Source organism: Neophocaena asiaeorientalis, unplaced genomic scaffold (assembly GCF_003031525.2).
Source record: "Neophocaena asiaeorientalis asiaeorientalis breed wild unplaced genomic scaffold, Neophocaena_asiaeorientalis_V1.1 scaffold95, whole genome shotgun sequence".
NCBI lineage: Eukaryota > Metazoa > Chordata > Mammalia > Artiodactyla > Phocoenidae > Neophocaena > Neophocaena asiaeorientalis.
Window position 1 is genome coordinate 702,722 of NW_020174924.1, and position 27,313 is coordinate 730,034.

At 40.7% G+C, this 27,313-nt stretch overlaps 2 protein-coding genes across 8 annotated transcripts in view; both read right to left on the reverse strand.

Moving 5' to 3' along the window:
- Positions 1-24,153, reverse strand: part of SUPT16H (SPT16 homolog, facilitates chromatin remodeling subunit) — a 33,312-nt gene extending 9,159 nt beyond the window's left edge. The window contains exons 1-18 of the mRNA XM_024761264.1: positions 23,963-24,153; positions 11,269-11,361; positions 10,070-10,240; positions 9,268-9,420; positions 8,559-8,705; positions 8,003-8,154; positions 6,375-6,547; positions 4,937-5,027; positions 4,058-4,131; positions 3,808-3,920; positions 2,628-2,693; positions 2,417-2,512; positions 2,223-2,338; positions 1,982-2,135; positions 1,346-1,473; positions 675-810; positions 443-569; positions 61-179 (exon numbers count right to left, since the gene is read on the reverse strand). Of these exons, the coding sequence (XP_024617032.1) occupies positions 61-179; positions 443-569; positions 675-810; positions 1,346-1,473; positions 1,982-2,135; positions 2,223-2,338; positions 2,417-2,512; positions 2,628-2,693; positions 3,808-3,920; positions 4,058-4,131; positions 4,937-5,027; positions 6,375-6,547; positions 8,003-8,154; positions 8,559-8,705; positions 9,268-9,420; positions 10,070-10,240; positions 11,269-11,361; positions 23,963-24,028 (2,175 nt within the window). The 5' untranslated portion in view covers positions 24,029-24,153. The remainder of the gene's footprint in view (positions 1-60; positions 180-442; positions 570-674; positions 811-1,345; positions 1,474-1,981; positions 2,136-2,222; positions 2,339-2,416; positions 2,513-2,627; positions 2,694-3,807; positions 3,921-4,057; positions 4,132-4,936; positions 5,028-6,374; positions 6,548-8,002; positions 8,155-8,558; positions 8,706-9,267; positions 9,421-10,069; positions 10,241-11,268; positions 11,362-23,962) is intronic.
- A 1,181-nt stretch (positions 24,154-25,334) lies between these two features.
- CHD8 (chromodomain helicase DNA binding protein 8) overlaps positions 25,335-27,313 on the reverse strand; it is a 57,012-nt gene continuing 55,033 nt past the window's right edge. For 6 of the 7 annotated variants that reach the window (XM_024761255.1, XM_024761261.1, XM_024761257.1 and 3 more), the window contains one exon: positions 25,336-26,313. In XM_024761255.1, the coding sequence (XP_024617023.1) occupies positions 25,747-26,313 (567 nt within the window). In that variant the 3' untranslated portion in view covers positions 25,336-25,746. Of the gene's footprint in view, positions 26,314-27,313 lie in introns of all 7 variants that reach the window. The other variant, XM_024761259.1, reaches the window with a different exon arrangement.

The window sequence follows — 27,313 nt, forward strand, 5'->3', positions numbered from 1 at the left end:
GGAAAGAGGGAGATAGAAAGGTCCTGCCCAAGAGCTCACAGCTAGCTGATAAAGATATACCTTGAGGTGAAAGTGCAAGACAATAATCATTTCCCCGTCACACGGCTGGAACAAAGCATGCTTGATGTTATTGTATAGAATATCCACTTTGTCTCCTCGGACAGACGTGAAGCGAAAACCTGGCGGCGGAAGAAAGGAAGCAGCTAAGTATCAAGGAACATCATCAGGTTAGGCCAGAAGGTACTGAATCTCTTCTGGCTGATTTGAACAGGGTCAGAGGAAATGTCAATAAGGTACAGAGCTTTCCTTTCCTTCTGGCCATACAGCGATGTCAAAGTAGATTCCTCCAAGCACTTCCTTGTCCTACTATATTATCTGATCTGTCATTCCTACAAATGTGCCCCTGAAGACAAAGCCCAGGCTCATGAGACATCATCCATACCATTGACATGGGCCTCCAGTGAGCCTTGCATCCTCTTTTGGGCAATATTCGGGCGAATGTACAGATCTTTCAGTTTGGGATTACTCCGGTTTAGATTGATCACCAGTGAGTCTTGTTTCACAATGCCCTAAGCAGAATGAAAATCAATGTGAATTTTCACGTATCTTTCCATGTCCCCAAAACCCACATGTGTCCTTTTGCACAAAGGTGCTTTGTTGGTGTTCAGGTTCACCTCTTTCTCTTTTTCTTCTGCTTCCCGAGTCTTGTAACGCTTCTGCACTTCTTTTATAATTCGGAAAGCATTCTGAAGGTTCAAGGCTGGTACTGTCTGTTCTCCAGGTGCCTTCATATTTGAAGCTCGGTATGTACTGCAGAAAAGGGGAAGCACTTATGTGAGTTTCTTTATTACGCCAGGTAACCTGAACCCATTATTATGTTTTATAACTGGTTTAATTATCTTTTAGGAGAAAAACGTACTACTGACTGGTGAAACAATGTCTGGAAAACTGAAAAAACCTCCCTTTCTTCTCTCTTAAACAGAGAATATTATAAATGACTCATCCATTGGGTGGGGGAAACACACATATATTTCAAATCCAGCATAAACTTCCCCAAATTATCCTATTCCACCTCAAGAATGAATAGACTCCAATGTGGCACACATTTGAGATTTTATCACCAAATATGTATGTAGTGAGGATAAAATATCTTCACGAGGATTTAAATTAGGTTCCATCCTCAAAACAGTACAAAGTTAGCAAGGTGAACCTAATCAAGTGCCACTGAGGAAGGTGCTGCCATTCACTAGAATGGGGGAGAACACAGCACAGAGAACGAAATGTTTCTGAGGGTAGCACTTCTGCCAACAGGCATTTGGGGATGGTTGTTTTCCTGGGAACTCACATTTCCTTGACAAAAGTGGCTTCTGGGTTAGGAAAGATGTTGCCCTCATTCCTGCCCAGAGCACTGCCTGGGCAATAGAAGTTGATTCGCAAGTAAGTATAATCTCCTTCCACAGACATACTTATATTCTGTTCAAAGAAAGGAAAAGCATTAGCAAAATAAACAAACAGATTTCTTTCCTAGATAAAGATCAGTAGCTATAGAGATGCTAAAATTTAGTAGTTACAAGCTGCTAAACCTAGCTTGTAATCCTTAATCTAAAACTAATAAACTACATATTTAGCCTATTTTTTTATATGACCAAATGTGTGTTTCCAAAAGAATCACTGAGTTCTCAAAGTTCTTTCTCTGTGCCACATTTATGAAAAAAGGTTAAAAAGTTCTCAAAGTTCAAAGAGAAACAGGCAAATTATGTTTCTAGACTAGATCATTTAACTTTCTCCAAAGTGCAAACTGGAAAGGAAGAAAAATGACAGCAGGAGATTAGGGATGGGGGAAAGTCAGTAATGCGGGAAAGGTAGAGTCAGAAGGAGCAGAATGTGAGAGACAATGCAGACAAGACAGTCATCTATGATAAGCAAAAGAGTCATCTATTTTAAGACACTGTTTGGATGGAGCTTGATTCAAAGTTAGTACCTTTATTGTGGCAATGTGAAAAGGCGTCGCAATGCCAAACACAGGCATTATTACAGTCTCGTATTTCTTATCAATATAGATCTTCATTTCCCGAATATGTGGTTCCTTAGGCATCAAAGACGGGTTTTTATAGGACACATTAGATTTACGAGCTCTGGAGTGGGAATAAGATGTTTTTGAGAAATTTCTGCACAACACATATAACCCTAAAACAATCTTACTACTCCATGCAAACTCTTACTTCTGAATCTGCTGTTCCCCTTTCTGTTCAGTCAATCGCCTCTTTGCTTCCTCATTGAGTTGAGCTGCCAGTTCTTTTTGATGTGCTCTTCGCTTTTCTTCTGCAGTCATCTCATTCTGGAGAAGGGAAAACCCAAGTTATCAAAACCTGTGAACCATCAAAGTAATACAGTAAACTTAATACAGTAAACTTACTCGTGTTCTTTCTGTAAGTAATGCTGCTCGGGAACCTCTTCCCAACAGGTCCTCAGCCTCATCTTTCTCCTCTTCCTCTTCTTCCTCATCCTCATTCTATGGGGGAAAAAAAATCATAATCAGAAATTCAGGTCTTAATTATTTTAGCCAATATTGTTTATCTTCTTCACTGTATCAAACCTCCTACACCACTCATTTATCTTCTTCCTACCTTTAGAAAAATCCCCACGTTCTTCACTTTCTTCTTCACAGAAGTGAGAATGGTAGCCGGGCCATCCTGGAATACAAGTAAGAAGTTAGACATCTGTAAGAGCATTTAAGTGAAACACTTTCACTTTCAAACCCAGTAAATAGCTGGGCCATGCTTTGAACCTTCTGGTACTAAAAAATCTTTGACAACAAATAAAACCAGTTATCTTCTGAAACGCACATCAGGAACTACAATTTGGGAGGCAACGCTGGGATCATGATTAAGAATACGGGCTTGATTTGAAACCTGGCTCAAGCACTTTCCAGCTCTGTGACATTAGACAAGTTACTTATACTTCTGTGCCTCAGTTTCTTTATCTGCATACTTGGATAAGAATATTTACTTCACAGGGTTATTATAAGGATTCAATGAATTAATGCATAAACATGCTTAGCTTATAATAAGAGCACTTAAATATTTGCTATTATTAAGAATCAGTTCCTGCTAAGTGAAAGAAACCAGTCACAAAAAGACCCCAAATATCCAGAAAAGGCAAATCCTTAGAGATAGAAAGTCAGTGCCTAGGCCTGAGGGGGAAGTGGGGAGTGACTGCTAATGCACACAAGGTTTCTGAGGTGATGAAAATGTTCTAAAGTTAGACTGTGGATAGTTGCATAACTGTGAATATACTAAAAATCACTAAATTGTACACTTTAATTGTATGGTAGGTAAACTGTAGCTCAATAAAGCCATTACTAAAAAAAAAATCAGTTCCATTATCAGAATCAGTTCCTGACATTATCATAATCGAAGTTCAAGCCACAATGTAATAAAGGGTTTGGCGTAAACAATCTCTATCCCTAGCTGTATTAGGCTATCATAGGGATCTCTCCTTCCCCTTAGCTAGCATTTAACAAATATAAAAACAAAAAACCCACATAAAATAGATAAGCAATAAACAAGAGTAAATAAGGATTTACTATGTAGCGCAGGGAACTATATGCAGTATCTTATAATAATTTGTAATGGAAAATAATCTGAAAAAAATATATAACTGAATACTTTGCTGTACATCTGATACTAACATAATATTATAAATCAACTATACTTCAATTAAAAAAAAGGAGGGGGGAACCATAGGGTAAAAATGCGCTTCCAAAGTCAGTTCATGACCACTCAAAGTGGAAGAAGCAATACATACCTCATCCACAAGCACTGTGTCACCAATGAATAGGGCATAGGTTTTCTCTTCTGGTTTCTTCCCTTCCTTGTTAGTCAGGTCTGAGAATCCCAAATTGATGCTGAAAACCATTCCTAAAAGAGCAAAACAGGAATGAGTCAATGACTGTGAAAGGATGGAGAAGTGTGATTTTATACAGAATAGAGGGAGACAAAGCAAAAAGAAAAGTTTTAAAAAAGTTATTTTTCTATTGCATGCATGTAAGACTCACCTTTCTTCAGTTTGTACTGATTTTTACTATTAATTACTAAAGAGCCTTCACGGAATTCAATGCCCATTCCAAACCTAAAAAAGGAATGAAGAGAAACTTTAGCAATAGGCTAAAAGACCTCTAACCTGAGTCAAGTACAATATATCCTATTTCAATTTTCAAGATAAGGCAAGCAAACATGCTGAGTGATTTGCCCCTGATGATCAGTCAGTTAAAGAAGATCTGAGGACAGTCTTTGGGTTAATATGTTGAAAATGACTTTCTAATTAAGTACTGCATATAACATTTATTATATTTAGTAGAATGTGATAACTGGCTTCATTAAGTCACCTAGGCCAAGACTTGGTATAGGTCAATATATTTCCTCTTGTCCATCAGAGAAGGACAGAAATAAACTATATACCCCAACTAGCTTCCATCTAAGGAGACTGCCTAGAGCTTTTGTTTCTCAAATGTCTTTGGTTCTGTAAGATGTTATTAGGTATTTCTAGATGTTCAGTGGTCAAATACATTTGAGAAACACTGGATAAAATAAAAATTGAAAAAAGAATTTAAATAGTAGGCTATCTCAGAGTACTTAATTTGCAAATATGAGCTGGGGTGTTCTAAGAAAGGAAATATAGTATGTAATGTCTCCTCACATTTGTAATTTAAGGCTGCAACGCTACTGGCATCTACTACATTGGTCTGGAAAAATCTCCACCCTATCCCTGGGAGTAGAACTCAGGCATTTCTCACATTCTCTGATAACCCAATGTGTCTGGCACACAGTTAAGTTTAATAGTCCATAAATACTGGTTGAATCATCTAAGAATATTTTGCCTGACTGCCAGTCACGAAAATTGACTCAGAGTGACAATGTATATCATAGCATCTTACCCAAGGTTTTTGGTAATTCTGTTCAGCAGCTCTGGCTTCTGCTTTTTAACCACATCCATGACAGCATTATATACATCACATATCTTCACACCTAATGAGACAGACATGGGACATTAAAGCATCTTTCAGAAAAAAATAAGCCCCAAATCACATTTTTTTAATCAACATTTTTTTCACCTATTAAGTCCACTAGGGACTTCCCTGGTGGCACAGTGATTAAGAATCCACCTGTCAATCCAGGGGACACGGGTTCCAGCCCTGGTCTGGGAAGATCCCACATGCCGCGGAGCAACTAAGCCCATGCGCCACAACTACTGAAGCCCCCGCGCCTAGAGCCCGTGCTCTGCAACAAGAGAAGCCACTGCAGTGAGAAGCCCCCACACCGCAACAAAGAGTAGCCCCCACTTGCTGCAATTAGAGGAAGCCTGTGTGCAGCAACAAAGACCCAATGCAGCCATAAATAAACAAATAGATAGATAGAGAGATAAATAAATAAATAAATATTTCCTAAAGCAGGGTTTCTCAAAGCATAAAATAAGGACTACAGTTGCAGGAGTAGTAGGACTTAGAAATCTGCATTTTAAAAAACCATCTGCCTGATCATTCTTTAATTACACTGTTTTTTAGAATCACTCCAGTGGGACTGTGGAACCCCAGTTGGTTTCATTGAAATAATTCAAGAGTTGATTAAAAAGTATCACATTAAACTTATTATACATTTTGAAAAACAGGACTACTAAATGGGTGAATTACTGGAAGAACTCTGGACTTAATTTTTCAGGGTCTAGGATATGAATACATATTTCAAGCCAGATATGGTAGCCTCAGAGGGGTTTTTATTATTAAACTACCTAGGACTATGATCTCTAATTGGATTTCTCAAGATCGACTTGAGGTATCATGGGGGAATGGTGCCTGGAAGCTCTGCAAAACATGAGCGGGCTTACGAAGTAGTTTGAAGGTGGTAAACATGAAGTCCCATTTAGCCATCTGGGAGTGAAAAGTCTCAAGGCAAAAGAGGTGTCAAGTGCTTTGCTCTTGAGGTAGGCAGCTGCTTGCTTAGCAGGGCTGCTATTAGATCTTCTCTCAAACTAAGATTCCGGGTATCCATTCAATATAGGATTAATATTACACAGCCTGCTGGGAGAGATACTACTTCTCAGAAGTTTCTCAAGAAAAGTAATAAGGCCAGAGTATTTTATGAAGATCTGGACACAGAGGCCTAACCAGTCAGAGGTTTTTTTAAACAACAGTATTAAAACCACAATAACCACAATAACCACCCATGCATAAAGAACCCATGAGGAACTAAATGCTAGGATGACTGGAGGTTAGTAAAATCTATTCTATTTACAGTACAAGAGCCTCAGGGATAAACACGCCCATAAATGCTACATTTTTGTTACATGATTTCTAAACCTTATCTAAGGCACCTTACCATGTCTTAGTTCCTTTAGCAGCTCCTCTTGAAGCTGAAGCAAAAAGTTGTAATTTTCTTGAACCTCCTGAGAAGGATCAACCATCAAAGTGCGAACAAGGTTGGAGCAGTAAGATTTGAAGCGAATACCCATGGCACAGGTAATGGCCCCAAAATGCATGTGATTCTTGTCACTAGAGACCAAAGGAAGAAAGCATTTCATTACACAAACTAGTGAAGTCCTTAGTATCACTAACACACACATCTGTAATCACTACCTTTCCCTGCTATATCCCAAAGCTGAAGCGGAAAAATGACCTAAACTTTTTTAAAAAAGAACAAATCAGTTTATAAATGCTCTGGAGTAACTTTAATGGCCAAAGCTTTTAGGATAAAAATTCAGTAAAAAGTTGTTGTATCCTAAGTATGTAAAACATATACTGAATTTTATTCATTATAACCTAACAGCATGATGGTAAGGCATCACCTTTCCACCAGTCCACTATGAATTCACCATGAATTAATCCTTTCCAACCAACCAGGACACACAGCATTCTTTCCAGTATTTTAATTTTTATTTTCTTATTTATTTTAAAGCCTATGGTTATAACATCATCGCATGTATGTATGTATGGATGGATTTATTTATTTATTGGTTGCATTGTGTCTTAGTTGCGGCATGCTGGAACTTTGTTGAGGCGTGTGGGATCTTTTGTTGTGGCACAGGCTCTTTGCTGTGGCGCACGAGCTTCTCTCTAGTTGTGGTGTGCGGGTTTTTCTCTCTCTAGTTGTGGTGCGTGGGCTCCATCCAGGGTGTGTGGGCTCTGTAGCTGTGGCGCACGGGGTCCAGAGCACTGGGCTCTGTAGTTGCAGCACTCGGGCTCTTTCATTGAGGCGCGCGAGCTCAGTAGCTGTAGTGCGTGGGCTTAGTTGCCCCGCGGCTTGTGGGATCTTAGTTCCCCAACCAGGGATCGAACCCACGTCCCCTGCATTGGAAGGCAGATTCTTTACCACTGGACCACCAGAGAAGTCCCCTCTTTACAGTATTTTTTAAAAATCAGAAGGGGAATTACATTATGATATATCTAATAAGATTTTTTTTCAACATTTTGCATTTTTCTCGGCATTTTAAATCATCTGGAAAATGCTTACAATCAAATACTCAAGTAAGAAATGAGTAACTGTGAAATAAAATTAAAATATGCATAGAATAAGACAAGAAGATAATGTAAAAAGCAGGCTAATGATTATTCTTTCTCCTCCTACTTTTTTTTTTTTTTTTTAATAAATTCATTTTATTTATTTATTTGGCTGCATTGGGTCTTCGTTTCTGTGTGAGGGCTTTCTCTGGTTGCAGCGAGCAGGGGCCACTCTTCATCGCGGCCTCTCCTGTTGCAGAGCATAGGCTCCAGATGCGCAGGCTCAGTAGTTGTGGCTCATGGGCCCAGTTGCTCCGCGGCATGTGGGATCTTCCCAGACCAGGGCTCGAACCCGTGTCCCCTGCATTGGCAGGCAGATTCTCAACCACTGTGCCACCAGGGAAGCCCCTCCTCCTACTTTTTTGAATTCCAGAATGAGTCCAAGAAAAAAAACAGGCCAAAGGCTGAAATGCTCTGGTTGTTGTTATATTTTGAAATTCTCCTACTTACCTCACCACACTGAACTTGAGGTTATAGTTGCCACCACTCTGAATGATAGGAGGGTAACACATTTCCACAGTAGAAGGGTCTGCCCCGGCTAGGTATTTTTTCTCTTCTATGGCCTTTTCCACAGACTCAGCCAGTTTGCTGTGTCGAACTTTCTGTAAGTATATCCAGAAATAAAACAATACTTACTAGAGAGTGGCAGAGGGGTGTTGGGTTTTTGGATATCACCATTTGAAGATAACATATATCCTGATATCATATAGGATGCTATAGAAGTCTTACGAAGTGGTTTATGCACCACTTAACATACTGGTGTACATGCAAAGCAAATTTAGAGAATATGTGGAATTCACAGCTATTCAAGGAATTCTCAAGTGAAATACTGGGTAACCTCCAGAAACTACAGTGCAGGTTTATAGTTATTTTGAAAGAGAGCTGGCACAATTACACACCAACTTATGTGTCAAAGGAAGGTGAACACACACCAAAAAACGCCGCATGGGAGAGACTTACTTCTGCTTCATTAAAACAGTAAAAAGACGCCCCCCTCTCTTTTCACCTCATCTGCATCGACTATTTCCATGACTCTTTCCTTGAAGAATTTGTTGAAGACCTCAGAGGTGATGCTGGCTGCTTTCTTCATTAGATTGAGCTCTCCATCCTCCTTTACAGCAATGGTATAGGCCACAACTGCACTGATGTCTATCTGCAATCAAAGCGATAAACAGTTTCTAACATGCAGATACGGAATTGCTAAAGAAATATCTCTCCCCCAAGTCAAATATTATCAGTGATGATATCTGGTTATTTAACAGCAAACTACTCATCAGCAGTCTGCAGAATATCTAAATCTCTTCTTCTTGGATTGAATAAACATCTGAAAGAGCTCTTTACCAGGTCACTGGTGTATTCTAAGAGGCATTAAACTAATGTATCATTTAAAATGTAAATATAAATGCCTCTCTCTTGAGGTTTCCATAAAGGCTGAAGGAAGGCAGACAGGAAAGAGAAGAAAAACAAAACAAAATTTTTTTTGGACAAGAGATTTTCCTCAGTTTCCCTCTGAAGTACCTGAACTCTCTCCTGAATGCCTCATTCCTAACTGGAAAGAAAACTGCCTTACTGCTCAGCCGAAGGGAATGACAAATGGAAATGTGAATGAATATATAGCTTTCCCAAAACAAATTCTCTGCATTATCTGTTATGGAAGCTCCTCACAATTTTGTCTTCTCAACTCTCAATGTGCCTATTTCCAAGAGTATTCTTACTTTGTCAAAGCCCTCTTTGTTGAGGCAGTCATTCCAGCTCTTCATGAACTCTCCTGGGAATTTGTCTTTGCTGAACACTCCAATCTTCTTGCCATTCTTGCTTTCTTTAATGGCTTCAATCATTTTATCAAAGCTGCTCTTATTACTTTCATTCTATCAGTGCCACAGGGAGGAAAAGGGGTTCAATTTCAGAATTAGACATCTATGTTCTACTAGTACTAGGCAGAGAATATTCTAAACTACAGAAAGAATAAATTCTATTTCCCTTTCTACTACCTACTTCTTTAGGGCAGACTATAACACACCAAAAGGTAACGCAAAATTTCTTTGGGTATCTTTATATGCTTAAGTGAAGTACCACATAAGCGGAGAAGGCTATTCTTTTTCTTCAGGAACAGCTAAGAAACTCAAATACAAAGGTGAACAACATTTTGAGAAGAAATCTTTTCAGAAGAGAAGTGGGCAGTATAACAAAAAAGAGTACATTTGATAGAAGCTGGAAATGAGGTATGCCTCATTTTCCTTAAGGATATTTAAAAGCTACTTGTTCTAATTAAGGCACTCAGATTAAAACAAACAAGTTGACAGTGTCAAGAATGGATAAAGTTAGTGTTCACCAGAATTCCATAACCCATTTGTCTTACTGCAGAACTGACAGGACTACTGAACTCTTTTCTTCCTGACTAACAAATGACAGTCAGCTAAATCTTCCCCTGTATTTTTTAAATTCCTAGAAGGCTTTTCTGTTTATCACTTTTAAACATTCTTTCACATTTATGACACCTTCTTTATTAGTTCTGACCTTTTCTCGTATGAGCAGTGTGATGGCAGGGGCTCCATTAGCATTCTCATTGCCCTTAGTGTTAGCAATCTGTTTCAAGAACTCCACTTTTTTCTTGCTGGCCATAAAGATGATTTTGTCATCACAGAAGACCATGATAGTATCAGTTAGTTCATAACCAAAGAGCCATGTCTATGGGAAAAGACAACGGTGTGTACAGATACAAAAAAATTAATGTACTTACACAGAAATATTTATAAATTAAGGTATCTGGAATTAACTTCCAAATAATCGTGGAATGGGGAACCTGGATGTAGATTCAAATGAAATGAGATTGGTCAGGAGTTGACAATTTATTGGGTAATGGGTACACAGGAGGAGTTCAATGTATTCTTTTACCTACTTTTATTTATTTGAAACATTCCATAATAAAGACCATCAAACCGCTTGGATAATTTGTGTTTATAGGAAGTATATTACTGTTTAGTAGGACAGAAATGCATAAAACAAGAGACAGAGAAGCACCTCAGGGAACTGTGCATTCTAGCTCCCCAAAGATTGTTAGTTGCCTACCAATTACTCATATCTTCTCTCTCAAAGAGACTCATGACCTTTAGCTGGGCAAAATGCTCAGCACAAAGACCCTATTTCCCATCTTTTCTTGCAGCTAAGCATGACCATTAGGTTAAATTTGGGCCAATAAGTTATAAGTATTCTGTGGGACTTCAAGAAAGTCTCTTTAAAAAAGGAGGGAGGGTCTCCCATTTTATTCCCTCTCTCCATTCTTTTTGCTCAGAATGCAGATATAAGGGTGAAGCTGCAGCAAATTTTGCAAAATGAGCACAAGGGCTATACTCTATGGATGGCAGAGTAGAGACCGGGAAAAAACCTGGGTCCCTGAAGACTATCTAAGAGAAAAAGAAATATTTTTTTTAACCCACTGTTATTTAGATTTTTCTGTTATTTAAAGTTAGATCCATCCTAATTTATATACTTCTCTTCCTTTTTCCTTATGTTCTAAATCAGTGCTGTTCACTGAACTTTTTGTGACAGAAATATTCTGTATGTCCTCTGTCTAACATGATAGCTACTACTGACTGAGTACTTGAGACTTAGGACTGAGAAGTTAAAACTTTAATGTGGCTAGTGGCTATGATAATGAACAGTCTAGTAGCTGATTCAATGACTCTCAGGGCTAAACACAGCTGTAAATTTCTCACCTGTAACGCAGTTGATTTGGCATAAACGATTTCTTCATCAACACCCACTGATACAACAATGGCATCAACGTTGGCATACTCATCTTCTCCTTTCTGAAAAGTAGAGTAATTTGTTCATTTTCTTTCACACTAGCAAAATAGGAATACAAACTTCAGTATTTACCCAAGATATGTGTAATTTTTTCCTAACAGAAATTCTAAGTTTAAGGTACATGTTTGCCTGGCAACCTCAGAGCCATCACTTACTCTATTTTTATTTGTTTGTTTGTTTTTTTGTGATACGCGGGCCTCTCTCTCTTGTGGCCTCTCCCGTTGCGGAGCACAGGCTCCGGACGCACAGGCTCAGCGGCCACGGCTCACGGGCCTAGCCGCTCTGCGGCATGTGGGATCTTCCCGGACCGGGGCACGAACCCGTGTCCCCTGCATCGGCAGGCGGACTCTCAACCACTGCGCCACCAGGGAAACCCTACTCTATTTTTAAAACAGCTTTCTGAGACAGAATTCACATACAATTCACCCACTTTAAGTGTACTGTTCAGTGGTTTTCTGTGTATTTAGTTATGCAGCTATCACAAATTTTAGAACATTTTCATCCTCCCCCAAAAAACCCATTAGCAATAATTATCCATCTCCCCCCAGCCCTAGGCAACCACTAATCTCATTTGTCCCTAAGGGTTTGTCTATTCTGGGCATTTCATATAAATGGAATCATAATATGTGGCGTTTGTGTCTGGCTTCTTTCACTTAACATGCTTTCAAGGTTCATCTATGTTGTAGTATGTATCAATACCACATTCCTTTTTATTGCTGAGTAACATTCCATTATGTGGATATACCACATTGTATCCATTCATCAATTGTTTGATATATGGGTTGTTTCCATCTTTTGGCTACTGTGAATAATTCTGCTATAAACATTCACAGAAGTTTCTGTGTGCACATATTTCTCTTGAGTATATATCTAGGTGAGGGATTGCTCGTTATATGGTAACTCTATGTTTAACATTTTTTTTCTTTTTTGCGGTACGCGGGCCTCTCACTGTTGTGGCCTCTCCCATTGTGGAACATAGGCTCCAGACGCGCAGGCTCAGCGGCCATGGCTCACGGGCCCAGCCACCCCGCGGCATGTGGGATCCTCCCGGACCAGGGCACGAACCCACGTCCCCTGCATCAGCAGGCGGACTCTCAACCACTGTGCCACCAGGGAAGCCCTAAGTTTAACTTTTTGAGGAAACACCAGACTGTCTTCTAAAGTGCCTGCACTATTTTACATTCCCAATAGTAACGTATGAGGGTTCCACTTTCTCCACATGCTGACCAACACTTGTTACCTTTTTTATTATTTTATTATTTATATAGCCACCCAATGGGTATGAAGCAGTATCTCACTGTAGTTTTGATTTGCATTTGCCTAATGGCTACTGAGTCCCCATTCACATGATTCCTGATGAGCCGTATACCCTTTCTGGAGAAGTGTGTATTCAGATCCTTCGCCCATTCTGTAACTGGGTTACTGCTTTATTACTAAGCTTTAAGAGTTATTTTTATGTTCTAGATATAAGTCTCTTACCAGATATGATCTGCATTATTTTCTCCCAGTCAGTGGGTTTTCTTTCACTTTCGTAATGATGTTGTCCTTTGAAGCACAAAAGTTTTTAATTTTAAAAAAGTCCAAATTCTTTTCTTGTGCTTTTGATGTCATATCTAAGGTGGCTTTGCCTAACGCAAGGACATGAAGATTTACCTATGCTTTCTTCGACAACAGTTTTATACTTTTAGCTCTTATATTTAGATCTATGACTCCTTTTTGAGTAAATTTTTGTGTATGGTGTGAGGAAGGGGCCTAACTTCATTATTTCGCATGCAGATAACCATTTGTTCCAGCACCAAGGCAGTGGCAACAAACTATGTCCTTCACTATCACACACTCATAGGAAACAAATCCAGTTTCACTAAAAAATGTCCTTGACACAGTAAAAATGATTAATATTATGAAATCCTAACCCTTGAGTATATGTCTTTTTAATATTCTGTGTAAAGAAATGGGAAGTACACACAAAGCATTTCTGTGTGCAAACTGAAGTATGATGGTTGTCTCAAGGAAAAGCACTTGTGTAATTACTTGAGTAACAAACTGAACTAGCCATTTAAACAGAGTTGGGCATCTGGCATACATTTTCTTGAAAATGAATTAAGTGAGCCTATCACTTCAAGGAAAACAAATGACAAACATGTTGTCAATGATGAAATTCGAGTTTTCAAGCAAAAATCAAAATTTTGACAAACTTGTACCCACCACTGTGAACTTGACAGCTTCTCTACTTACTTAAGACTTTTCTGATATCGGTGGTGATATTAACATACATGATTCTCCAATATCATAAAATGAAATGTGTACATTTATCAGATCTGTACAACTGAGGGAACCAATATTTTCCAAATAAGCAACGCTTGTTACAAAATCATCTATGGGTAAAGGATCAAAGGTGCAAGACAGACCCATAACTTGAGTATGAAAAGTTCACTGCTGTGGTTTTAGATTCCATATTACAACTAACTTTCAAGAGATTACCACTTCCAGACTTTTAGTGTAGTAATAATAAAGAATATCCATAATTATCTGAAAAGGTTATTAAAATTTCTCCCTTTTCCAGCTTCATGTATGTTTGAAGCTAAATTTCTTTCGGTACTTGATACAACCCATACAAAGAAATGCTTTGTGGGGACCTGAATAATTTAAGAATGTAAAGGGGTCCTGATATCAAAGAGTTTGAGAACCACTGTGTTACGATTCCTACAACATATATTAACACTAACTCTGGCATCAAATATTCTCTCCTCCCCCAAATTTTGCTACATGCATTCCAACCATGGGATTCTGTGGCACTAGAATTACTAGTATCTTGATAACCTCCCCAAATTAGCAACACGTATTCCCTTATATTTAACGCTTACGTGTTCTGGCTACTGACATATATTTCCTAAACGTCTGTCTACAAAAAACACCACTGAAACTAACCAAAAAGTCCCTTTTAGTATTTTTTGATACTTGAAATCTTGGTTGAGTCAAAATTTTTTAGCAAAAAAAAACACGTACGAAAATTCAAAATACACAGTAATAAATTTTTTAGAAGTATATGAAGAGGGACTTCCCTGGTGGCACAGTGGTTAAGAATCTGCCTGCCAATGCAGGGGACACGGGTTCGATCCCTGGTCTAGGAAGATCCCACATGCCATGGAGCAGCTAAGCCCGTGCGCCACAACCACTGAAGCCGCGCACCTAGAGCCCATGCTCCACAACAAGAGAAGCCACCGCAATGAGAAGCCTGCGCACCACAACGAAGACCAGCCCCCGCTCACGGCAACTAGAGAAAGCCCACACACAGCAACGAAGACCCAACGCAGCCAAAAAATATATATAATATAATTATGTAACTTAATCATTAATAATATGGGAAAACCATATAAAGGGATCTCAATATAATTGAAAATAGGGAGAGAGGAAAAAAAGACCCACGTAGTCAGCTTTTTTATGAAGATAGGGGAAACAAATCCATCAAAATCTCCAGGATTTCAATGAATATAAAATGCCTGGTTTTCTACTGCCCATCAAAAAGGTAAGAGGATGAATCCTAATTTCTCTTGGAACCCATGTGCTTTGACCATTTCATTCTTGATTCTTTACAAACACCAGTGGGCTCTAACATCAGAAAAAATAAATAACAGCAGAATATCTAAAGATAATAAATTTAAATAAAATTTCTCTTACAATGTGATTCAATGAAAAGGATTACAGTAAAGCCAAACATTTTCACAGCAAAATCTGGGGCACTACTTTGTATTTTGAAACCTTATGAGGAGTACAAATGCCTTATACAGGTTACATCTGCAAACAGTCTTCTGAAACTGTGGGAGATTTTTAATAATCTGCTTGTAAAACTTACATGATAAGTTACCAAAGTAATGTTATAATAAAGTTATATATAATACTAAAATATTTTCAGATTAACTTGTGTCTGGAATTTGTTCTAAAATACTGGAGTCGGGGTGGGGGGCTGGCAAAAAGAAAGAGAAGCCACAAGGCTGGCAGCCACTGCCCCAGGGCCAGGCCTACAGTCAGCTCCAGGTGCTGGCTGTTAGAGGCAGCTGGAGCTCAACTCTGCTGCTTAACCGACTCCAGATTCCCATGTGACCTCTTCTGCTGGGGAGGTCTTTAGGACTCAGACTTGAGCCCCTGTCAAATCTGGACTTTCTAGATGAACCATTTTGCAGCAGTGACCCCTGGTGTGCAGACTCTCAACATCCACCAAACCCTTTCTGTCTCCAAAGCCTGCCACTTTCCAGTCTGTCTGGTCCACTTAACACTCAAGTGTTGCTGAAACAGGTGTTTCAGATGGGAACAGTATTTACTGAGAAAGCACTTTCTGTATGTAATCTACAATAAAACTTTAGCTGTAGTATGCATCATCACATTCAAAACCCCAAATCAAGACCTCATTTGTTTATTTTTGCTTTTATTTCCTTTACTTTAGGAGACAGATCCAAAAAAAGTATTGCTATGATTTATGTCAAACAGTGTTCTGCCTATGTTTCTTCTGCATTTCAGTCTTTAATAATAATGGGAAACACAGTAGTTACTGTGGGCTAGGCACTATTCTAAGTACCTTATACACATTAGCTCATTTAATTCTCATAGCAACACTTATAGATGTGAAGATGGAGGAGACTGGAGCACAGAGAGGTTGGGTCACGATAAGTGGTGCGGTCATGGATTCAAGCCCAGGCAGTCTGGCTTCAGAATGAGCCCTTACCCAGTAGGCATATATGGGGTGGTGCAGTGGTTAAGAATCTGCCTGCCAGTGCAGGGGACACAGGTTCAATTCCCGGTCTGGGAAGATCCCACATGCCGCGGAGCAACTAAGCCCGCGCACTACAACTACTGAAGCCCATGCGCCTAGAGTCCGTGCTCTGCAACGAGAGAAGCCACCGCAATGAGAAGCCCAGGCACCGAAATAAAGAGTAGCCCCCGCTCGCCTCAACTAGAGAAAGCCCGCGCGCAGCAACAAAGACCCAACGCAGCCAAAAAGAAAAAAAGATATATGCACCCCAATGTCCACTGCAGCATTATTTACAATAGCCATGATATGGAAGCAACCTAAGTGTCCATCAACAGATGAATGGATAAAGATGTGGGGCATACGTGTACACACACACACACACACACACACACACACACACACACACACACAGAAGTATATTACACACTCAGCCATAAAAAAGAATGAAATTTTTCCATCTCCAACAACATGGATGGACTTAGAAGGTATTATGCTTAGGGGAAAAATTCAGAGAAATAAAAATACTGTATGATATAACATATGCGAAAGCTAAAAAATAAACTAGTGACTATAACGAAACAGACTCACAGATATTGAAAACAAACTAGTGGTTACCAGTGGGGAGGGACAAAATAGGGGTAAGCGGTTAAGACGTGCAAACTACTATGTATAAAATAAACTATAAGGACATATTGTATAGCACAGGGAATACAGCCGATCTTTTATAACTATAAATGGAATAATATAACCTTTAAAAATATAACCTAAAAAAAAAATTACAATTTAATAATATCAGTTGTGCTTACATTATCTTTATTTTTTAACAGCAATTTTTTATTTTTTGGTAAGTGACACAATTGTCCACTTACAGTGATATAAAGTATGTTCTCTGGATGTATTAAGGTTAAAGAATTTTTTGGAAGATGAAAAGACGACAGAGAGTGGCAAATGACTAAGTGCCTGACAAGCATTCTCAGCCGGAAGATATTGATGTTAAGTGTGCGTATCTCATAGAGCCCTAATGGGCTCAGGGCTTGGGAGGAACCAAGTGTGAGAGAAGGGGAAAGGGACATATTGAACACGGATAAGTTCAGAGCTAAGAACAGAAGGTCTGGTCAGCAAGCTTAAGTCTCCAGTTCTCGGAAGCCCTGAGACAACTCCTAATCCTTCCTCAAAGAGACTTAATTTATTCTCTGGAGAAAGGAGCTCAAAAAGGCTCTAGATACTAGGCTCAGCAGAAGGCAAGTACTAAATGCTAAGGAACTAAATGAAAATCTGTTTTCTGAATGACAACAACTGCCCCAAAGACAAGAATCAGAGGACTTTTCTTTGAGCATCACTGAATTCAGAGAAAATACTTCAGATACTGTCAGTATCCGGGGGTTCTCCATGGAACAAGCTAACCTATTCACTCTATCGTAACCCCTCTCTACTAGTTGAGAGACCCTATTCATGCAGAGCTTCCCACCAGTTTCTTATTACCTTATTCTTAATACAAATGGGTAGCCAAGCCTCGTTTTGATTTTTGTGACGTGTCCTTCATGTAAGAGAGAAAGCAAAGAAATCCAGAGGAAACAGGCATGGCCGAGGACAGAAAATAAAAATCAAATAAAACATCCCCTATAAGAGAAATAAATATAGTACATCCATGAAACGAGAAAAGAATAGGGGACAAAAAAGAACTTAGAAAAAAAAATTCAATAAAAAGTGGTAAAATAAAGTTAAGAAACAGTATCTGGAAGTAGAAGATAAAGAGACAGGAAATGAAATGGAAAGATAATAAATTTAAGCCAAAAGGTCTAAATCTTACTAAATGGGAATTTCAGGGGGAAAATAAACCAGATCACTGAGGAAACGGGGAGAAAATGATCAATGAATGCAAAATTCCAGCACTGACGGATGTGAGTCTTGAGACTAAAATGGCCCCCCACTTCCCAACTCAATGCAAAGAGGGTGGGGGGGAAAGACTCATACCAGGGCAGTGAAATTTCAAAACACAAGGAATAAAGAGATGTTTTACAGAGAACAATAGGCCACATATATTGGAACAGGAAATAGAATCACATCAGCCTTCTTCTCAAATGTAAGACTGAAAGCTTGAAGGCTGACAAATAGCTTCAAAATTCTGGGCAGAACTCTCAGAGATTTTCAATCCTGAATTTTATACCCACTGAACTATATTATTAACCAAAAGTGGAGACAGAATAAAACTTTAAGACACATACGGGCTCAAGAAACATCTATTCTCTGTATTCTTTCCTAAGAAGCTCTTAGAGAAATGCTGTAACAAAACAAAGGAAAAAAAATCAAGACATGGACTGTAGGATACAGGGGACACTGGAAAGTTCCAAGTTTCAAGAGGCCTAGAGAGCAACCCGTACAGATAGAGCAGAATAATGTAAGGCTGAGTGGGTGGGTGGGTGGGTGTTGGCGGTATTTAAAAAACAAACACAGAATTAATAAAATATCTGATGAGTGTGAAAATTTTAGAATAAAAATTGATGAGATTATGACAGATCTGCAGGAAAAAAATTAGGGCTAGAGACATTTAAAAGAGGAGAGAAATTGAAGTAATCATTAATACCATGAAAAATGAAAAACTGCAGAGAAAAGGAAAGGTAATTAATTGTATTCTACTGCTTCGCTCAGCAGTGAAAATAGTTGCATGAGCATAACAATGTAAACTGACTGAGTTTACTAAACTTTTTGGGGAAAATAACTTATCACGAGGGATGGATATGTGATAAAGCAAGTATGATAAAATATTAATTGTGTAAACTAGGTGGGGGTACATGGGTTCTTACTGGAAATTTCTTGTACCTTTCTGTATGTTGAAATTTTTCATAACTGTGTCAAGAAGAAAATTTACAGGAAGTGTCAGGAGGTAGGGAAGCTGGAATGAATATGATGGTATAGGACAGTTAAATTTCAATCCTAATCTATCAAAACAAAAGTTAATATCTACAACTGATAAATCAAGAAATAGCAGTATATAGATATTACTTCAAAATATGAAAGAAAGTGAAGAACTGGAAAGTGGGTGCTTCTGGGGCAGGTGACTGTTTTTTGTTAAGGCTGTTAGAACTATTTGGTTTTTTAAAACCTATGTATGGGGCTTCCCTGGTGGCGCAGTGGTTGAGAGCCCACTTGCCGATGCAGGGGACACGGGTTCGTGCCCCGGTCCGGAAAAATCCCACATGCCGTGGAGCAGCTGGGCCCGTGAGCCATGGCCGCTGGGCCTGTGTGTCCGGAGCCTGTGCTCTGCAATGGGAGAGGCCACAGCAGTGAGTGGCCCGTGTACCCGCCCCCCCTCCCAAAAAAGAAAACCTATGTATGTATTATTTGATTAAAACTGATTTTTTAAAGTGCAAGGTGAATAATGTAAGTGGTAAGGAATCGGAAAAAATCGTGAAGGTGGTATTGGAATGATAAAAAGTTGCGGAAATACTGCAGCAGAGGAACAACTATCTTCCTTTGAACCAAACGGGTACTGTATTAAAACACGAAACATTTTTGAAGTCTCTAGTTATAGCTAAGACACCGATCTAATTCATCACCCAAACTGAGACAATTTTGAGAATAAAAAAGTATGCCATTAATTACATATGTACAACAGGTGAACAGTTTCAGGAAAGGCAGGACTTATGATCACCCTGAGTACAGTCTCTATAAAAATCTCTTCAAACCAAGAAAGGAATGCATGAGAGTTCAGAAATCAAGTTACCATCATTCACTGAGTGCCTACTACATGCCAGGCACTGCACTTGGTAACAGTGATAAAAAATAAATAAAAATTTGAGTAAGCAAGAATAAATGAATCCTAACCTGCCCAGGCATTTACTTCCATCTAGCCTTCCTCTTCCCACAAGAAACCAAGAAACTTCACTCAAGAAACCTTTCTCTAGCTCACGCCAGAGATAAATGAGCCATAATGAACCAAGATGGGTAGAAGCAAGCCGTTACCTGTTGAAAGTAGTATGGAAATTGCCCATATTTTAAAGAACCTTCCTAAGCCACAAAAGATTACTGCCTAGTCTTAGAGAGCAATCCAGAACAAGAAACTTGTCCACAACAAAAATCAGCAAAGAGCCAGAAATCGCCACTCAAGAGAAACACTGACACTATAGGTTATTAGTCTTCTCCACAGGCACAAACTTCCTTTTTGAGGCTGGAGCCACTCACTCCTCAGTCCTGACCAGTAGTGCAGCACCATATGAATGAATGCAATGGATCAGCATTCCTTTTGAAAACAGCTGCTATTCTGATTTTTTAGGAACTCTTTTGGGTTAAAAGGCAGACGACTGAAGTCAAGGTTCACACATACAGCAGGATGTCCTAATAGGTAGGTCTCAAATGAGTTATAGGTGTGCATGGATACAGTATTCCCTCAGCTCTCAAAGCAGCTGGGACCCCAGGATGGTGGGTAACCTACCCTCCTTGTACCCTATGCAGTAGTAATTCTATCACTTGGTTAAAAACAATCACAATCATGAAAAGGCTGGGAAGCCCTGAATATGGACCCTGTAAGTATAAGAAGACAGAGGAGAAGCCCCCAGCTGACGCTCATGATCCAATACCATCACCTGGGGTTCTCTAAAGCAGAACAGACAGGTGCTGCAAACCCTTTCCGCTCGGAGCAGTTCTCATTTAAAAAAATGACAGGCGGGCTTCCCTGGTGGCGCAGTGGTTAAGAATCCTCCTGCCAATGCAGTGGACAAGGGTTCAAGCCCTGGTCCGGGCAGATCCCACATGCCGCGAAGCAAGTAAGCCCATGCGCCCCAACTACTGAGCCCGCACTCTAGAGCCCGAGCCACAACTACCGAAGCCTGCGCGCCTAAAGCCCATGCTCCGCAACAAGAGAAGCCACTGCAATGAGAAGCCCGCGCACCACAACGAAGAGTAGCCCCCGCTCGCCGCAACTAGAGAAAGCACGCGGGGGGCAAGGAAGACCCATCGCAGCCAAAAATAAATTTAATTAATTAATTAATTTTTAAAAAATGAGAGGCAGAACTAGACTAGACTCAAACATCCAGAAAGAGTCATAAATAATAAGTTTTAGTCACTACGGAGGTCTCCTGTTTCATTTCTGGCTGAGCCCATTTTCTTATCCTTAAAATGACACTATTTACTCAGGTATAACGTTTAATGCTTTAGAAATTTCTACTCAAACAGAAATGTGTGATACTGCAACTGTTTGAGGGATGTAAGTTATGAAAATTGTGATTAAGAGATACATCTTAGTTACAATAGCCTCACAAAATGTACCTTAGCCAAACTCAACTTGCATAGATGAGATTAGGAAACACATTAGCTCCTACTCTTTTTTAAAAAAAGAAAAAGAAAAAAAAAAGATTGGTAGCCTTTTGGTGCTCTATAACCCTAGGTAGTTGAAGAGCGTTGGAGCTACCACAAGCACCCACACAGTTCTGAGAGATTAATGCTTAAGGGTATCTAAAACTTAAAAGTGGGTGTGGGGACTCTGCTGGTGGCGCAGTGGTTAACAACCCGCCTGCCAATGCAGGGGACATGGGTTCGAGCCCTTATCAGGGAAGATCCCACATGCCGCGGAGCAACTAAGCCTGTGCGCCACAACTACTGAAGCCTGCACGCCTAGAGCCTGCGCTCTGCAACAAGAGAAGCCACTGCAATGAAAGCCCTTGCACCGCAACCAAGAGTAGCCCCCCCTTCCCGCAACTAGAGAACGCCTGCACGTAGCAACAAAAACCCAAAGCAGTCAAATAAATAATAAATAATTAAAAGTGGGTGTGGAGCCCAAACTAATCTTTTAGTTAATTTTTGTCATAACAGATTTTTCTTTGCAGATGGGAGCTGACAACATAAGGCTTGGAATTTATATAGTTAACTTCAAGTTATTCTCATTTCAATGCCAGTTTTCTTATTCAAAAAAAAATAGTGTAGAAAAACAAACATAGCTTGCACCTGTACATTTCACTATTTTCCTGCTGCAGCTAAGAGGATAAGCAACCAGAACTTATCCCAGAAAACTATGATCTTTGGTTAAGCAGATCAGAATCAAAGTACTGCAACCTGGAACGACAAGGCAAAGAAATTCTACAGGTGGGTTCTAGGCATAGTTGTTAAAATTTAGTTATAAAAAAGCAGAAAGTCTTTTTAAATAAGATTTTTCATAATGATACACCACAAATTTTGCTAATGAGTACATTTTTGTATTGATTTGGCTTGTAACTTTGTAACACCAAGATCTTATTAAAGTCTAACATGCTCCTTTCAAATGACAGGAGGGCCAAGATAAATTTTAATGATTTTTGAGAAGCAAACAAAAAAATGGGGGCCAATAACTTTCATGGATTTAAAAACTGTCATTTGACATTAAGTTTGCCAATCTGTCTCCAGGCCTCAAGCTTTTCCTAGTTTCATGCTTTGCATTCACTTATCATGTAGAGGACCTTTGAGCTCTAAATTAATCTTAGCTTCCATACATGGTCTAGAGAGGATAATTTGATAAAACTCTGAATCACTGGGACTAGAAGGAACCACCACAGCAAAGGTGTGTAATTTTGGGGTCTATGGGTGGAAGAGAGGGCTTTTGATTATTACTTGTACAATAGTACTTTAGGAAATATCTGGGCATTTAGAAAGAGTTTTCCTAATACGGATCACATTCAAACTTTAAAATGTGACAGTGAGAGAAACCGTAAAAACATCTGGTAGAAATTAACCAATAAAAAATTTTAAAATAAAATTTATGGTTTGGCTTTAGCCTAGCATAGAGTCCTTATTTTTGCTTCTCATAAAATGCAAAGAACCCATTTTATTTTCAATTATCTAATGCATTTATGCTCAAAAGATGAAACATGCACGGGTACCTTTAATATGAATGGTAGGGAAATGACCAATTTTAATAGCTTAGTTTTTAGAAGATCAGTTTGAAAGGCAATTTACAATGCTGAAATCAGAACTGATCATTTTTGTCAGGACGCTTTTCAGATTTGAAAGTCTTCATTAGTTTTATCTTCCCTGAATGACAGAGTTCAGAAGCCAGACTTAACCTAGTTAGCTCAGAATGCACCACAGGATGCAATCAAATGTTTGAATTGATAACTTACCAGCATAAAAATAAAATCGTTAACTGGGGACTTTTTCAAGCAACAAAAATGCCCAATCCCTAAAAGACTGGGTACTGCAACAGCTCTTTTTCTGAACACGTGCCCCGGATACTCAACCAAGGATGAAAACTAATGAGGTTTTAGGCAACACATCGTTTTTTGCATTAACTAAAGCCTGCAGGTTTTCAGCGTTAGGTTTCTGTGTTGCCCACAGCAGGGCCTAGAACATGAGGCGGTTGCGCGTGAGCAGTATTTCTTTTTTTAACTCCAGCAACAGCCCCGCAAACGATAAACGCCAAGAGCCCGGTTCACATTCTCTTCGACCCTCCATCCATCCTTGACGAAATGGTTGTAATTCTGGCGGGACCTGGGGCGCAACACTGTGGTTCTGGGAGGACAGAGCGAGTGCGTGGGTGTGTGCGAACACTGCAGGAGGGGGCAGCAAGACTTGATCACGGAGTGGGAGGGAAGGATGATGATGCCTCTCCTAGGGCGGGAAGAAACTACGAGAGGTGGTTGTTATGCATGACGGGGGCTGGCACGCAGGGAAGATGGTGGTGGCCGCAGGGCAGGGTGATTGCCGGGGGGATTCCCTGTTACTGGGCGGCGCTCAGAGCCGCCTGCGGTGAATGATCCTGGAGCAACTAAAGCGGCGCGACACTGAACCCGGGAATTCCCGACGGAAAGGGGAAAAAAGGCGCCGAGAAACGGGGTTATTATGGGATGGCAAAGGGGGCTCCCTAGGGAAAATTACGGGATCTATCTCACCCTCCAATTGCTGTACAGTCTCTTCACTCGCCGGTAATAAGCGTCTTTGTCCAGAGTTACAGCCATAGCCACAGACGCCGCTCCTCCTCGGGTTCCGAGAATCACGCGAGGTCCCGGCTCACCCACCCTCTCTCGGCCCTGGAATCCCGCACTCTCCCAGTGACCCGGAAGTATCGACCTCAAAGATGCCCTTTCCGCTTCCGGGTCCCAGCAGCGCTTGGGATTCTTTTATTTTTTTTTTTTCTTAAATCCTTCCTACGGAGGTTTGGGGGTTGGAGAGGATGGAAGAGTCTGGAAAGCAACAAAATATGTAACGCAAAAAGAGTTCAGATTTTCGCGGGGTTTTGTCAATTTAGCAACAGCCGCACGAGAGTCGACGTCATCACGTGACCCCCTGCACCCGCCCTTACTCTCTGCCAGGCCGCGGTTTCCAGGCACTCGGACTCCTTGCCGAGGCGGCGGCGGCGGCAGCGGCAGCGGCAACCGCCGCTGGGCACTGAGAAGGAGGCGGGAGTCCTGACGTGCCGGCCCCGCCCCACACAAGCTACCGCGCGCGGGTGCAGTGGCCCCACCCAAAGGAAGGGGAAGCGGAAAGAACAGGGTCTGGCGTGGGGTGGGAGTGGAAAGACTGTAGCGTAACTCGGTCCGTTCCTGTCCTAGAAAAGGTGCGGAAGTAAAAGCCTTTGCTGCTTCAGGGCTGGAAGGATCCTCGGTTCCCGGACGCTGGGTCAGGGGCTCCGGGCGGACAGAGAGCTCAAACCTGGGAGACGAGCCCACAGAGAGCTCAAACCTGGGAGACGAGCCCACCCTGCCCGTAAGACTAAACTAGGGCCGGCGCTACGGGGGAAGGGCTTCGCCATAGAAAGGGAAATTAAATGCACAGGCTTCATTTGAGCGCTAGGGTGATAGGGGAAGGGTCAAAGGAAACAAATGGCTTGAGGGAATTTATAGAATGCACCCCCCGCCAAGTCGTGACCGCGTCCTTCCAGTTAGCCAGTCCCCTTGCCGCAGTTCATGAAGTGACACCATTCTTAGGCTTCCCCAAAGCACCGTTATTTAATTCGAGACAAAATGTACGTGGGTCTTGACGAAATTCTTCCTTTTCATCTCTTCTAAGAACTTGGAGTTTGAATCTGGAACATTTTGCCTGCCATTTACCTTAGATCGTTTCCTTGCCTTTGGTAAGGTGGAGAGCCTAAGCTTATATAAACCCTTTAATGGAGTACGGATGACTTGTCTGCCCTATCCAGGGTAACTCGGCATAAACAGTAATGAACTTTAGGAAAATGATGTTGAAATTATCCATCGTGAACATCAACTCTTAAAATTAATATATTGGGTTTGAGCAAATATAGAACAAGGGAAGAGTGGGAAAGGATTAACTTAAATTTATTAATGCCAAGGGGAAGGAAGGTAACAGTTCCTGACCCTCCAGCTGTATCCACAGTTCGGTCAGGAACAGGCTCTGCCGGAGGCTAGTGCCAGCGCTACATAGTCTGTGGTTAATGGAGGTGTCTAGGGAGGGGTGAGCACATCAGCTGCTCTAGTCTCCTTTCCTTCCCCAGAAACGAGGAAGTAGTCATGTATTGTTTTAGGAGTTCCCCTGCCCAGCCAATCCTCTCAAATTTGGAAGCAATCAGGTACAAGTTTTCTTTTTCCTTTTCACCTCCTGGAGTCCTGGGTTTCCCCACATCTCCCCTGCCCCTCCCACTTTTCCACAGTCCAAGGGCCAGAGTAAATGAAAATACAGCAGCCACCCAAGCGATGGGGACCATGATGGGGCTTCAGTCATCACCATCTTCGCTGGAGTCTGAGTTGGCTGGCATCATAGGATCATCAATTAGTGAGAAGTCCCTTTCTGAGCTATCATAGCCCTGAGATAAATCATCATCATCATCTTCATCCTCATCGTCCTCATCCTCCTCAGGTTGCAGTGGTGGCAACCTCAAGGCAGTACCAGAGGTGGTAGTGGCTGGTGAAGAAGGGTAGCCAGTGGCTCTCAGGCCTGGATGGTGATGGTGGTGATGGTGGGGGTGGGGGTGGTGGTGGTGGTGATGAAGCATGGTGCTGGAGTCTACATGAGGGGATGATGCTGCACCACCCATCACAAACGGCATAAAAGGCAAAGACGCAGAAGTGGCACTGCTGTGACCCAGAGATGACACAGACTGCAGGCCACTACTGCTGTGTTGGAAGGTATTATGCAGAGACAGGGACCCAGTGCCTCCACCCTGCATCAGGGCCATCATCTTAGAAAGGTCTGGTCGCATCCTACGGGCCCGCTTCTTGCTGCTGTCCGGTGCAATAGGCCCTGGCATAACCCGGTTGAACACTGTTTCAGCATGATGACCCTGGGAGGAAGCAACAGAAGATAGTAAAAAGAAAGGAAGGAAAAAAACCAAAAGTCAACAGAGTCCTAGCATACAAATGCTTTTTCACTGAATCTATCTTTAGCAGGGGCAAAACTAGTCAGATGAGGCTTGATGGTAATGGGGAAGAGGAAAAGCAGGATGTAGCTGGTTGAAGCAATATAATGCTGAAGCCAAGAGCAAGGATTTGACACTGACACTCATGTGAACCAGAGCTTTGATTTTTTTCCATGACTACACTGTACCTTTACTCGGGCCAACGATTTCAAAATTATTCACCTTTGTAAATGAGCGGCCTGAGTACGACAGTGAATGAATCAGTACTTGCACAGTATGCTTTACTGATGGCAGGCTGTTCACATGATCTTCATGTGAAGTACAGCATGACAGTATTGACATTTACAATACTATCCTTCATTATTGCGTCAGAGTGGGGTAAACTCAAGATAGACCAGATTACGATTCTGGATGTCTGGAACACCAAAAAGATTATGGGGTAGCTCCTTACCAAATTTACTAAAATACGTTTTTTTCCACATTGATACAAAAACTTACATATCTGCTGAATTTTAAATTGCTTCATCTAGATGGTCTCACTATAAATTTTGTTTAAGTTCTCTGAAGCTGGAACTTATTACTTTGCTAGACCTAAGTACAGTACTGGGTAAACTGGCAACAAACTCAGACAATTAGTACCTGTGTCTCTGGACTTGCCCAATCTAAGCCTGACCTTTCTGACCTGGAGAAAACAAACATCTCAAAACTCTATTTGTTTAGGCTTTAAAATATCACTATAACAGCACCAAATCACTGTAGGGTCCAGTAATGATATAGTGCTAGATACGCCATCAATTGTGCGGTAAGAATTCTGTACTAATCACATTATAATTTTCTGTGATTTCCTATGATCTTTTTTCTTAAGAGTTATCAACTGACTGTAAAGAAGTGCAAAAGTACTTGAGGTAAAAATAGGTAATCCTGG